This window comes from Boleophthalmus pectinirostris, unplaced genomic scaffold (genome assembly GCF_026225935.1).
Source record: "Boleophthalmus pectinirostris isolate CB_2022bp ecotype Guang Dong unplaced genomic scaffold, ASM2622593v1 HiC_scaffold_2, whole genome shotgun sequence".
NCBI classification, from domain to species: Eukaryota; Metazoa; Chordata; class Actinopteri; order Gobiiformes; family Gobiidae; genus Boleophthalmus; species Boleophthalmus pectinirostris.
Window position 1 is genome coordinate 22,658,405 of NW_026571152.1, and position 15,348 is coordinate 22,673,752.

Sequence of the window (15,348 nt, forward strand, 5' to 3'; positions counted from 1 at the left end):
TATTTCTCCAGTCCCAACAGAGCCATAGGGGACAAATATACTCCCACAGGTGCTAATAACTGGCTTTAGACCCGATCGTTCAGACTTTTTCCTTAAAGCGCAAGTCTCCAGTTCCTTTAATAATGCATTATCAATAAGAAATACTTGATTTAGTGTTTTTTGAAGAAGGTTGGTTACTTTCTTGTTCATTTCTTTGGATTTCACACTTATCTTCATGTAGTGATAATTCCTGTGTGAGAACATCCAAACAGATTGATTCATCTTTATTTCGTGAAGTTTTGACAATTTTTAAGCCAGGAGTTTCAGTGGATTCCAAGTTATGTCCTTGAGGTATCTTATCTAATTTATGATCTGAGCAGTTCAATGTTATTTTGCTTTGGACGATTTCATTAAAAGCGGCCTCTTGTATTTTAGCTGTCACTGAAAGTTGATCTTGCTTTATCACATCTGCGGAAGTGATACTGACAATCAACTCCTCAGAATGTTCAACAGTTCTCAACGGCATATCTTTTGTTTCCATAGAAACGTCACTGTTGTCGGTAAAAACAGTGGAGTCCAGTATCTCAGAGGTTTTCTCTTGAGCGGGTAAAACACAAGGTACCAACAACTGAGAGGTCTCAATAGGTGAAGAACATTTCTGGTCTAGTCTGTCCTCTGACTCAGTGCTTATCACAGTGGTTGATGGCTCTTCTGGAGATGACAAACAGATATAAATGTCATCCTCAAGCTCTTCCTGTTGTGCCTCTTGTCCAGCTACTAAGATGTCCGAAGCCTTGCAAACAGGTAGCTGAAACGAGTTTGCATTACTGAAGTATGACTTCAGCCTTTGCCACTGAATGTCTGTCCACTCAGGGGTTGAATACAGGTGCTGATGGTCATCAAGCACGTCATATTGGTCAGGGAAGATATCAACTTCTCGTAAGGGACTTAGAGGAAGACCCGGACTTATCAGAGTGGCATAACTCTGCATATGTTGGACAATTACGTCACAGAGATCTTCATTTGGCTTGATGCTTGTTTTCTCAATTTCTCCCTCAGCATAGCTCAGCAAAGGCAAGACACGTAGGGCATCTGATGGAACGGTCTGCTTCGTTCGTTCAGTTTTTATGTCTGTAAAAGAAGATCCAATTTTTTTTTTATTGACAACACTTTTTGAAAAGTTGCAAACACTTTATATAATATGTAAAATAAAATTACCTCTCTGGGTAATTTGTGTCTCTGGAAACACAAACACACCTTGCAGCACTTTATTGGTGGTTATCTCATTATCTGAAATGATAAAAATGAAATGAAAAAAATGTAAACTGACAAAATACAACATTTTAAATAACTGTTAAAAGATTTACTCTACTTCTACCTTTATCGTGCAAGATAAAATTGGAGTCATGAATTAGGACCAGAAAACCCCCATCATTCAATGCAATAACAAGTGCCTAGAAGGAAAACATACATAAATGAATCAAAGCAATTATACAACAGAAACAGACACATGAAGCAGAAAACTCACAGCATCTTGTTTTTTAATTTCCAGCAAAAGAGGTGTCAGGCGCTCTTTTTCCTCCAAACTTAAAGCTACTATTTCACACAGACTGCAGAATATGTGTTCTAGAAGAGCTTAACAATAGAAGCAAGTAGGTTAAGATTTTTAAGAGCATAATTTGGAACTAATTTGTCAAAAGTTGTATAGCACCTTGTCCATTAAAAGTTGTTTCAAAGATGGCTTTTGGCAGCAACTTTCTGAGAATTAACATCGAAATCGCATATTCAACTTTAATTATTGGAGACCTAAAAACAGAACATGAAAAACATTATTATTGTATGTATGTATGTATGTATGTGTGTATGTGCGTGTGTGTATGTTTGCGTGTGTGTGTGTTTGCGTGCGTATGCGTGTATGTATGTTTGTGTGTATGTATGTATGTGCGTGTATATGTGCGTGTATGTATGTATGTGTGTATGTGCGTGTGTATGTATGTATGTTTATGTGTGCATGTGTGTGTATGTTTGCGTGCGTGTGTGTGTTTGCGTGTGTGTGTATGTTTGCGTGTATGTATGCGTGTGTGCGTATGTATGTGTGTGTTTGTATGTATGTGCGTGTATATGTGCGTGTATGTATGTATGTGTGTATGTGCGTGTGTATGTATGTATGTTTATGTGTGCATGTGTGTGTATGTTTGCGTGCGTGTGTGTGTTTGCGTGTATGTATGCGTGTGTGTGTATGTATGTGTGTGTATGTATGTATGTGCGTGTATATGTATGTATGTGTATATGATATTATCTTTGCAGTGGCTTACAATTTTGCCCAGGCCAAGGCACCCGCTGTTGATCTAATCCCAATATCGAATATCTGGGCACCGATCTGAAGTTTCCCCATCCAGGGTGAATATGGACAAGCTAGAAAAAAATAAATGAAATAATATAATGCGCTATATTTTGAATGATCTTATTTGGTCTTCACTTTTAGAAGTCTGCACATACTGCATTTATGAAGGCACCACATGAGTTGTTTTTTCATCCCCAAAAATAGTTAACTGGGATCTTTTTCTATGACCTGCAAAAACTCTACCTTTCTCCCTCAACTAGATGTACTGGTCAGGAAACCCTTTAAATCTATCTTATTTAACAATACAGATTTTATTTTATTGTGAAATTGTGACAATCAAAAGCAATTAACAATAAGTGAAGTGTGTGCTTTTAATTAAATATTACCCCATACTGTCCTATTTCCTACTGGAAAGGCAGGTTTACTACAGCCATTTTGATTCCATTTCTTTTTTTTGTTAAGATGTTACTATTTAGCTAATTTATTTTGATCTCATGTTACAAGTCCCTGTAATGAAAATAATCAAAATCTGTGCATAAACAAAACAATAATAATACTAATAATAAGTTATCACTTACCAGCTTTTTTCTCTTCGCTGCAAAGAGAGAACCAATTATTACATCATAAAAAATATAAAAACAAGCAAATTTACATTTTAAATCTTGTTTTTGAGAGTGGCTCTTAACTTACCAGTTTTTCTGTTGGGTTTCAAGTGTTACTTTGCTGTCTGTGTATGAAAATGCTACAACCGCATACGGACAAACAAGGCTGGGAGATAGGGCGGTACTTCCATTGTCAAGCAACTCATATAAGTAGTACTGAAAGGTAAAACAAAAGGTCTTAAAATATCATTTGATATCAAAGCCTCAATTCATTATGTAAATTTTACATCCACATTGGATATAAGCAAATTATAACAAATTCAACCACTATTCAAAAAGATAAATAAAAAAATGTAACCATAATCAAACAGCCATGTAATTATCAAGGTGTGTTTGGTTGACTTAAAGACCATGTACCAAGTCAAGGGATGCTAAGGTATTGGTCAAAAGACAATTATTTGTGTGCTGTTAACGAACTGTCTGACCTGTTACTGGGTCTTCATGGGCAGTTACATTGTACTTTGGCATTTGTGAGTTTCATTATATTAACTCACATACAACTGTGACTTTTATCATAAAGACCTACATATATAATAGCCAATGTTGTAGGCTAGTTCTAGTTTAGGTCTAGCCCATTTTATTTTTTACTATCTGATTGTGATCACTTGATGGGCTCCACATGTAGAGAAGTCAGCAGTGCCAAGACCTAGAGAGATGTTACTAGACAAGTCTAACTCTATGACCAAAGTCCAACTCCTCTGGTCTCGACTTGATAATGAAATGAGTCACAAGCCTGAGTGTGGGACTCGAATAATACATCTCATCATTCTTTATTGAAAAAGGGCCATTCCTGCTGAATCTTTAAATGCAAATGGGTTTAGTTTATTTTGGCAAAGTTTCAAGTGTTTCAGAACTATCAAGTCTGACAGGTGTGACTTTGTCCGTCCCATGTCTTCCTGTAGGTTAGGGTGGGGCCATAATTGAGGTGTCACTACTGAGCTCTTTCACAACTTTTTAGTGACGACTTCAGCTCAGGCCTAAAACCATGTTTGATGTAATTAATACAGATGAGGGACAAATCTTAATGTAATTACAATAAGTAAACTGCTTGTCATGCAAATAGCCTCTGTGCACAAAAGTGCTGGAATCCTCACTGTCAGCAACTCTACTTCCTCTACAATTTTATATCTGTGGGTTTTTTACAGAGTTGTGCCATGAATAAATATTTAAAGATAAGGCAGTCAACAGGAAGCTGTTAAAAAGTATACAAATAAAATTAATACTTCAAATCAATTTGAATTTTAATAGTACCTGTGTCCTTTCAAATGCCAGAAATGAGCTTGTTTTTGAAGAGACTGATGGCAACTGTTCAGAAACATGGCAATCAAACCCCACTGTAGGCTCAGTCAAGTTCTGAGTGTAGTTTTCAGAAACCTTTTTAATTCTCCCCTGTGCAGAAAATATGGTTCTATTAAATAAATTCAAGCAGAAAAAAAAAATACTACTACCTACTTACCGCTGTAATCTTTACAATGGCAATGTACCCTGACTTCCCGTGGTACCAGCAATTTAGATCCAAACAGTCAGAGTACATTGACAGATACACACCTATACAGATAGAACATTGGCCTGATTACAACATATCCTTGCTACTACATTCAAGCACACAATTATAGAAAGCCATGTTTATTGATTACAGCAGCCTTTCTTACACTGCTACTTACACTGCACAGTGTCTATCAGAGACACACTGTTGTGGATAAGGCATACTGTGAAGACTCTTTACCTCTTTAAAAACTGGAGAAGTCATTCTGACTTTTAAATAGTCACTGCTAATTGACTGCATTAAAGAAGATTTTTTTTAAAATAATTAAAAAGTGAACCATGTGATTATGTAAAACAATTGGGGTAGGACTCCATAAGTTTTTTAAACTTCATCCTACTCCTTTTGAGCACCAGGTCCCAAATATGTCCATATCACTGTTTTTGTTGTTGTTTTTGAATCTTGTTGTACCTGGCTCAAACTAATAAATAAATGAAATGAAATGAAAGATGAAATAGGGTAGACGTTCAAACAAAAGCTAGTTTGTCAGGCTTGTCTGCAGTTCAACAGTGTCTCAAGTATCACATTTTTTCACTGGTAAAATCCTAGTGGGAGACATCGTTATTAATGAAATATGAAGCGAATATTAATGAAAGACAAAACTAGGTGTGTCTTGCATAGGTGTATCTTGACAAACAGGTTGTAAATGTTGAGCAACGCAACACTAGTGTGTGAAGTTGGAAAATTACCTCAATCATCTTGGTTTGTCATGCCGTAGTTTGGTTAAATTTTCTATGTTAAAAATGGCCTAGTTTGTGTAAAATGTATGGGACAGCCGTGAGAGGAGAGTTTGATGTGTGAAATCTGTCTGCCTACATTGTTTAATTTTGTGAGTGTTGTAAGTTCATACAGGCTGGGTACCTTAATTGGTGTTTACACTAAATAAGCAAAATAGTTTAAAAAGCTCATTTAAAGTACAATACAGTAATAACATTGTTGAGACAACTTAAAGTAACAGTAATTATGATTGTAATTCACTAGTCTCATGTTGTTTTTCTGAAAGCTAAAAATTACTTAACAATTTGTTCACACATAATTTTTCTCAAATTACAGTCCCCATGCTTTACTTTGTCTGATTACAAAGGGTTAAACCCTTTGTGTTAGACAGTCAGTTTTACAAATTGTTTCTCTTTCACTTTCAAATGTTATAACCTTAAACATATAGGTTTCACTTTCAAAGCCTGAGGAGCAGCAGACATATTAATATGCACAGATTCCTTTCTATTGAGTATTTCTAAGATCACATGGACTTTGCCTTTAAGGTATGGTAAATACTTTTTACAATACAAGGCCAATGCAATTACTAAGCTATACATTTCTACCATAGAAATAGTAACGTGAGCCTGCTAGGAAGTGAATGTAAATATTTTACCCTTAGTGGGATCTCCCAAAGTTGTACATGTCCCATTTTCAGCTATCAGACCAGTTTCTCCAATTGATTTTACCTTCAAAAAGAATTATGATTAGTGAAAGCACGGTTTAAAGGTGTGGCAACACTTCCATTTAGTCAGTAGCCTACCTTGTTCAGTTGATCAAACAATAAAAACCCGTAGGTCTCCTTCAAGTCTTTGTCTGAATAACCTTGTTCTCTCCTTTTCTCTCGACAGGCATTGTACTGATAATAAAGCATATACATTACTTTTCTAATGTCTTTAGACCTATATTGTATTTTTTCCCCATAATTTAAATTAGTAAAATTATTCTGGCTCATTGTTGTCACGAACCGTAACATGGGCCTTTAGCTGAGTGGTGGGTAAAAAGTGTAAAAGTAAACTTACCTTGTCTTCTAGTGCGGGATTTTTAATCAAAAATGCAGACGTGTATCTGAAAGAGTGCTTTGATTCTTCAAACAAATACGCACTTTGAAGTTGTGTCAAAATGCTGTCGTTAAAGACGTCAGAATTCACTGGAACAGGTATAAAAATACCTACAAAATAAAAAAAAACATTGAAAATTAAAACCAGCAGCAGCACATGCGAGTCAGTCCCGAGAGACCTAAAGTCCCGATTGTTTTCACTTTCAGCTTGTTGGTAAAAGTTGTGCTATAAGGAGGGACTGTACTTCAACCAGCAGCCACGACACCTGATATAGGCCTACTGGTTATTTAGGATGACACATTTTGGTCCAAAAAGCAACAAATATTCCATACGGCTATTGTAGCTAAGTAAATAGGCTAACAGTATTCAGCTATGACATAGAAATTATAAAGACCTGTGTTCGATGAAGCGCCATTACCACTTTCCATTGCTCAACACTTATGAAATCTGTCCTTCTCCTTTTGGCATGTGTGGAAAACAGCCCCGTCTGGTCCTAAACGCAATAGCATTACTAAAAATCCCCTCAAATTCGTTGTCAAAATGTTCTTTAAGTGTCGTTTGTCCTTTCAAAACACTTTGTACAGACATGGTTCCACGACGGCCAACCAGGAAGTTAAAAATCTTCGATGTTTATTGCGTATGCCATTTAACCACAGAATGATTCCCTTTTTCCGCCTTTCCGGGTCAACATATGGTTATTTCTAAATGTCCTTCCTCCGCGTAATTCCAAATAACGTGGGCAAACGCATTAGGTTAAGAGTTGGGGTCGAAAAAGAAACAGAAACCTATCGAGCCCGTGCATCCATCTTGAAAGCTTACACCAACTGTGGCGCTGTTGGTGCATTCAAGTTAGTGGGAAGCCTGGCCACACTTTTACCGTTTTACTGGTTTATCTGCTACTGCGCCACGGAAGCATGCCGAGTACGATATTAACCATAGCCCGCATTAACAATAAAGTTTATGGTATTGACACGTGGGACGCGGAAGTGATGTGAAGTATTGGAAATGTACCGTTTACCACGCAGTTATATGCCTATTAGTACGCAACGTTAAAGTTTCTAGTTTCATTTTTGTCGAGTGGTATCCCTACAGCACCACATTGTGCAACTGCAGGTGATAATAAACTACTGCATACGTTTTGATGAACTCCTGAAGTGTGGCTAGAAGTTTAGTAAGCACAATCTCTAGTGGTAGGGCGGGCTTTTATTAAAAGTATGTAAAGTTTTGCAAGTTTTGGGGGAAGGAATAGCAGTGCAGTGGCTGCCTTTGGTACTGCAGCAAAAAGACAAACATGGTGAACAACATCTAGCCTGGGATCCAGAATAGTTTTCAGAAAATCACTCAGTCAACAAATTTCATTTTGTGAGGAATGAGAAAAAGAGGAGATTATTGGTTATCTATGGTTTAGAAAAAAATCTCACTTTTGTCACCTCAAATTAAGAGTTTGGTGCTTAGTTAAATGAATAACTTTTCCTTTCTTTTTCCCATATTTGTTTCACTACAGTGTACACTACCATGTGTGTCCCTGATTGGTTAATCCACTTGTCAACCAAGGCCATTTGAACTAGGGAAGACAACCTTTCAAAACATTGGAAAAGCATCTAGGTTAAGTGTTATAGGGTTACCACTTCCTGAGTGAAAAATCGCACTTAGCGCTCATCTCATAATTTCCACCGTAGGACTGGGAAATTATTTTAATACTTGAGTTGCAGAGATAGACATTAACCATTACCATAATAGATGTGAAGTTTTGTTTAAATTGCCATAATTTTTTGCTCCTACATATGTGTTTTCGCCATTGGACACTTGAACAAAACACCTATTTCCAGTTCAGGTAGAAAAAAATCATCATCTCCATTATGTAGGGAGCTAGAGACCACAGGTCTGCATACAAAAGGTTCACCTTGGGGTGTAGTGTTAACTCTTGGCACTGCTCTGTCTGAGGCTCTGTTACTCAAGTTTCTTCAAGGTTTTCTTTTAACACAATCTGTCCCTAAAAAACTAGTTTAGTGATTTGTGCATACAATTACGGTCACAGACTAACTAGCATTAGCCAACAGGTTAGGTTTCAGTTTTAGTTGAGTTATTCTCTCTCACCTTTTTGTTGAAATCAAACATCTAAACAGGACCACGAACACCATGAAATGTATTGTTTAATTCCATTTTGTTCCAGACCTGTATGTCTAATGGCCCATATTTTCTGATCTCTGTTATGTTTCCTCATCACAAACATGCCTGGAGTTGTGTTTTATTTATTTCACACATGTTTAACAAACAAACCATCATATTTCATATATATATATCATATTTAAACTGAATTCTTCTCTGAAACAGAAGACACTGTCTTGGTCTGTCATGGTAATAAGGGAATATTCCACTGTGTTTTTAAACTCATCATCATTTAGATGATTTCAGCTGTGGAATTTTCAATCACTATTGAACTAAAGGTAAAAGATAGCTGTTAAATTGAAAACTACCACTAAATGACATCACAAGGTGGAACAGAGCAATATAGACAGACTAATATAAAAGATTACTCAAACGTGTGAATTTAAAGGCACCACGGAGAATGACCACTGAAGTGCTGACAGTGTGGTTGTCCTCCATCCATCCATATTCTTCTTCTTATCCGGGACCGGGTCACAGGGGCAGCACTATAAGAAGGGATTCCCAGACTTCCTTCACCCCGAACACTTCTTCCAGCTCTTCCAGGTGGACCCATGAGCCGTTCCTAGGCTAGCTGAAAGACAGTCCCTCCAGCATATTCTGATTCTTCCCCAGGGCCTCCTTTCGGTGGGACATCCATGGAACACCTACTGAGGGGGGTTCCCAGGAGGCATCCAGAACAGATGCCCAAGCCACCTCAGCTGACTCCTCTCAACGTGGAGGAGCAGCAGCTCTACTCCGAGCTCCTACTGTGCTGCTGAGCTCCTCACCCTATCTCTGAGGGAGTGCCCGGCCACTCTGCAGAGGAGGAACTCATTTAGATTCCGATTGTATCTGCGATCTTGTCCTTTCAGTCATTACCCAAATAGGGTATAGGCGGAGTTTGACTTTTGCGCTAGGGGTGGCAAACATTTTAATGTCAGGGCACTAGATTCAAAATTTAAAGTGTGTATTAACATGTGCACAGTAAGGAAACACCTTGCCCTGAACAACTACTGTCCACTCTGCTGTGCATTATAACTGTTCTGTGATATTATGCAGAATAGTTACACAACAGTACTGTTCATAAGCCTCCCATAAAGCCAAGCTACGCAGGGGTACACCATCCACTTCTCCTGATGTGAGATATTAAAAAAAATAACTAATATATGGTGAGGTGGGGAGGTGTGCCCACGTAGACTGTCGGGTGACTGGTGCAGAGCTCCCCATCCCTGGAACTAAGTGCAGCTACCGACAGATTGAGCTTTGTGGACAGGCATGGGATTCTCTCTTGCTTAAGTCCAAGATTATTTGTTTTAGACCTGGTTCAGTCCTGTTTTAGTCCTGGTTTAGATCTAGTTTACTCCTAGTTCCGTCCTCTTTTAGTCCTGGTTCAAGCTAGGATTCATATTTATTTCATAAAGTCCTCTTTTTAAATTAACATATTTAAAATATTAATAAATTTTTTCAAGTAAATATTTGTATTGGCCATACTATAGACTCAATGTCATGACATATTTCAGCCACTGGGGGGGCAGTGCCACCTCTGACTCCACCTATGTATCCCCCACAAGATACCAGGTCCACAAAGCACATGTGGACTGGTTGGACAAACTGCCATGAACCCTCGAGCACCTGATGGAGAGTGTAGACCTGGTCCAGTGTTCCCCAGCAGGGACGAAAACCACACTGCTCCTCCTGAATCCAAGATTCGACTATCGGTCGGATTCTCCTCTTCTGTACCCTGGAATAGACCTTACCGGGGAGGCTGAGGAGTGTGATTCCCCTGTAGGTGGAACACACCCTCCGGCCCCCCTTCATAAACAGAGAGACCATCACCCCAGTCTTCCAGTCCAGAGGTGCTGTCCCTGACTGCCACACAATGTTGCAGAGACTTGTCAGCCATGACAGCCCCACAATATGCAGAGACTTAAGATACTCAGCATTGATCTCATCGACCCCCGGAGCCTTGCCACCAAGGAGCTAGCCAACCACCTCAGTGACTTCAGCCAGGGTGATGGACGAGTACATCTCCAAGTCCCCAACCTCTGCTTCCTCCTCGGAAGACGTGATGGTGGGATTGAGGAGATCCTCAAGGTATCCCTTCCACCATCTGACAACATCCCCAGTTGAGGTCACCAGTGCGCCACCCACACTGTAAACACTGTTTGTGAAGCACTGCTTCCCCCTCCTGAGGGGTGCCTGAGTTTGCTAGAATTTCTTTGACGCTGACTTTTAGTCCTCTTCCATGGCTTCTCTGAACTCCTCACAGCACTGAGTTTTAGCTTCCGCAACCACACAGGTTGCAGTACGCTAGGCCTGCTGGTACTCATCAGCTGTCTCAGGAGTCCCATGAGCCAACAAGCCCCAATAGGACTCTTTCTTCAGCCTGACAGCATCCCTTAGTGGATTACCACCGCAACAGGCACCGCAGACCTTATGACCACAGCTATGAGTGGCTGCATCGACAATAGAGGCCCAGTTGGACTTCATGTCCTCAACCTTCACCTGAATCTGGGAAAAGCTCTACCAGAGGTATGAGTCGAAGGTCCCCCCGATAAAGGGCTCTGCCAAATGTTCCCAGATGACACGACGACAAAGTCTATCATCGACCTCCAGCTTATTGTGTCCCGGTGCCACATGCACTGATAGATACCCTTGTTCTCAAACATGGTGTTCGTTATGGACAAACTGTGACTAGTACAGATGTCCAATAATAGAGCACCACTTGGGTTCAGATCAGGGAGGCCATTCCCCTCAATCACCCCTCTCCAGGTGTCATTGTCATTGCACATGTGGGTGTTGAAGTCCCCCAACAGAACAGCGAAGTCCCCGAATTGTGCACTGTCTAGTACCCCTCCCAGGGACTCGAAGAAGGTCACATTCTCTGCATTGCTGTTCGGCCCATAGGCCGACACAACAGTGAGAGACCTGTCCCCCACCTGAAGGCGCAGGGACACAACCCTCTCATTCACTGGCGTGAACTCCAATACATGGCCACTGAGCTGTGGGGCAATGAGCAGACCCACACCAGCTCACCCCCACTCTCCACGGGCAACATCAGAGAAAGTCTAGCACCTCTCAAGGAGATGGGTTCCAGAGCCCAAGCTTTGTGTAGAGGTGAGGCCGAATATATCTAGTCGGCAATGCTCAACCCAACCTCCTACAGAAGCTGAGGCTCTTTCCCCCCAGCGAGATGACATTCCATGTTCTGAGAGAGCTAGTCTCCATGTCCAAATATCCGGTCGTCAAGGCCCCCACCTTTGACTGCCGCCCAAATCTCTTTGCATTTACTCGTTCGGGCAGTGCCATGGTGGACTCTGTAGGGGGAGGTCCATCGAGCACCCATCCCAGGTTTGGCTCCAGGGTGAGGCCCCAGCAACACCAGTCCAGGTGACATAACTGGCCTTGTAGACCTCATCATAAGAGGCTTCTAAATCGCTCTAACCCATCCCACCAGGATCTGTTTGACTTGGGTGACCCTACCAGAGGCATAAAACATATCTCCCGGCATCAAACCCCTCCACCAAAATAAGGTAGCGGTTCAAGGTTCACTTTTAATGCATTCTAAAAAGTACATGTCCAAAAGTTGCCGTTTTTATGCTCGCGTAGGGTGAAATACGTGTGCAGTGTGACCAGGTCCTGAGGGTATAGGGATGATGACAAAAAATAAATAAATAAAATGCATGTAGAATCATGAAATTTGACACAGAAGCAGATCATGACAAGATGAGTAAAAAATATTAATACACCAATGGCGTCTGCTCCACCAGAGAACAGCAATGTGTTGCACAGTGCTTTTCCTATAAACGTCGTACTTTTACAAACTCCTCCTTGGGCATTCACCGGAACAGATGCACATTTGGTACACATTATCTCAAAGGGTGCGGTATCAAAAGTTATCCACATTTTTGACACAAGTCTTACCCCCAGTTTACACCAAAACAGTAACAGCGTGTAAGCACAGAAGCACAGCATACGCGCAGGTTTCGCTTTCCATTTTAACTGGACACTTTACACCATATGTGCCTCCAACGGCCGTCATTACACTACACACCGCTCAAATTAGATTGGAGATCTAATTTTTCAGGATTTTTAGCAGGGGCAAGTCAGGAAATAAGTCCTGCACGGGTCCATTTTTGGAGACCCGCACCCATGCAGTATAGCACCACAACTGCCTGTTAACCCATGATTATATCAAAGTTTAATCCACACCAGCCCGGACCTGACGTAGGCTATGGAAGTGACGTAGGCTATGGTTTAAATACTGTAATTGTAGCCCCGCGTAGGCTAACGTTAAAACCCGCCCGATTCAGCAACTATTTGCGGGTACCCTGAGTACAGCTGCACAAATTGTATGGCATTTTATGGGTGTTTGAGGGACACAGCATTTGCGGGGTGCCGATAGCTTCAGGCTGACGCAGAGGTCTGAGGCAGAGGTGAGGTACAGTGAGGCTGACTGCTCTTCAACTTCCATGTCCTACCGATGAAGAACCAGTCTGTCAGTGTCCAGCTCTGGGCTTCCCTTTTCTCACAGCATCTGAAATGGCATCAGTGTATATTAAACACCCCATTACATCTCTTATTCTTGTAAGGAGTTAAGAGTTAGGGATTTGAAGAACAATGTAAGTCATGACAGTGGGCTGTGTGATTTGAACATGAAAGGTGAACACTTGATTGGAGAGATCTGTGCACTTATAGAGGGTCAATCTTTAAACTCCACTACTTTATGTTCTGAAAGAAACAAAATGTACCACAACAGGTGTAAACATGTTTCGTTATGAAAGTTAATAAAGGCAGGGTAATACAGTAAACTTACAGAGGGCCTGCCTCAACATTTTGAGAACATGGCCCACCAGAGGGAATTCTGTAATATATCAAAAAAGAGAAGCACAAATATCCACAGGCCACAGTGTTTAATACAACAAGTGCAGTATTTACTTCCAGAGGGTCTTTATCATGCCCTTATGGCCATCCTATTATTAACCATAGTATATTCTGAAACAGAGATGAAAATGTATTCATTATTTAACATTATTTAACTAATAGGAAATACTTTAGCACAGTATAATTGAACTAATTTGTTTTAGTATGAGCCTGAGTATGAGCATGAGACATATTTCACTGCTGTACAATATACAATACTCTACTACATATACTTTTACCACTACATTTAAAAAATAATAATCAATTTATGATGGCGCTCATGGTCAATATCAGTGTAATTTAGATGTGTCACATTAGTGGTCATGTCAAGATGTCAGATCTTTCACTGAACGCCTGAAGCACCATCTCAAGACAAAATCAGATCTATCTACAAACTCAATCCTCACTGTCACAGAAACCATGAAAAGTACTTACTTCTGATCAGTGTGCAGGGGCTCCTAATGGGGACACTCAGCAGAAGGGCTCATCTGGGGACAAGAACATAAGTTTTGATTGGTTAGCCTTAGTTAACTGTTGTTACGTTATTGTATTAAGGCACCAACATGACTGCACGTTGGTCTTAACTCAACAGTCAATACTCTACAAAAATAATAATTAACTGGGGTTAAAAATACAACCAGCTCAGACACCGGTGTCACAGTCACTCCACAGCCAAGGGGAGAGCGTCAAAACTGGCATCCAGCCAGAACCGAGCCTGTTAGACACGACTAATGATCATGGAGCAGAGTTACAACTCTGTGATCATAAAAATATATATGAATATAAGTAGTGTTATATAAAAATAGTATTTAGACTGCGATCTACCTCAAGAGATGGAGTTGTCCAGATTCCCGACCTTGCATCTTCTTCATCACATTAGCTGCTCCTGTCGCTAACTTTATTGCTACTGCACTTGTCAAAATAAAACACACACAATCACAGACATACAGACGTCACAATCTAACGTTAACATTATGCACATTAATGATAACTAATAAAATTAACTTTTTAAACTGGTTCAAGTCCTATCTAGAAGACAGGAAGTATTTTGTTGAAATTGGAAACTGTGTCAGCCTCACCTCCACGCACAGTTTGGGCTCTGGATCCCAACTCCTTGAGAGGGGCTGGACTCTCCATTTCTCTGGTGTTGGCCGCGGGGAGCGGCGGCGAGGTGGTGTGGGCCTGCTCATTGCCCCACAGCTCAACCGCCGTGTGTTGGAGTTCACCCCGGTGAACGAGAGGGTCGTGTCCCTGCGCCTTCGGGTCGGGGACAGGTCTCTCACTGTGGTGTTGGCCTACGGGCCGAACAGCAGTGCAGAGTACCCGGCCTTCTTGGAGTCCCTGGGAGGGGTATTAGACAGTGCACCAACCGGGGACTCCGTTGTTCTACTGGGGGACTTCAATGCCCATGTGGGCAACGACGGTGACACTTGGAGAGGGGTGATTGGGAGGAACGGCCTCCCTGATCTGAACCCGAGCGGTGTTCTGTTATTGGACTTCTGTGCTAGTCACGGTTTGTCCATAATGAACACCATGTTGGAGCACAAGGGTGTCCATAAGTGCATGTGGCACCAGGACACCCTAGGTCGGAGGTCGATGATCGACTTTGTAGTCGTGTCATCTGACCTCCAGCCGCGTGTCTCGGACACTCGGGTGAAGAGAGGGGCTGAGCTGTCAACTGATCACCACCTGGTTGTGAGTTGGGTTCGCTGGCGAAGGAGGAAGCCAGAAAGACCTGGCAGGCCCAAGCGTGTAGTGAGGGTCTGTTGGGAACGTCTGGCAGAGCCCTCTGTCAGAGGGGCTTTCAACGCGCACCTCCGGGAAGACTTCTCCCGGATTCCGGGGGAGGCTGGTGACATGGAGTCGATGCGGCTGCTTGGAGCTGTGGTCGTAAGGTCTGTGGTGCCTGTTGCGGCGGCAATCCCCGAACCC

General features: G+C 41.3%; 1 protein-coding gene across 1 annotated transcript; it reads right to left on the reverse strand.

Annotated features, from left to right (window-relative positions):
* Positions 1 to 125: 125 nt before the first annotated feature.
* On the reverse strand, positions 126 to 7,380 carry tasor2 (transcription activation suppressor family member 2). The gene is made up of 14 exons (XM_020934822.2): positions 6,740 to 7,380; positions 6,307 to 6,455; positions 6,048 to 6,143; positions 5,901 to 5,973; positions 4,442 to 4,533; positions 4,237 to 4,374; positions 3,014 to 3,141; positions 2,902 to 2,918; positions 2,295 to 2,394; positions 1,691 to 1,785; positions 1,508 to 1,614; positions 1,358 to 1,433; positions 1,198 to 1,269; positions 126 to 1,110 (listed from the first exon to the last, which is right to left on the reverse strand). Exons 1-14 carry the CDS (start codon positions 6,771 to 6,773, stop codon positions 131 to 133), a joined length of 2,157 nt encoding a protein of 718 aa, XP_020790481.2. The 5' UTR covers positions 6,774 to 7,380; the 3' UTR covers positions 126 to 130.
* Positions 7,381 to 15,348: the final 7,968 nt, after the last annotated feature.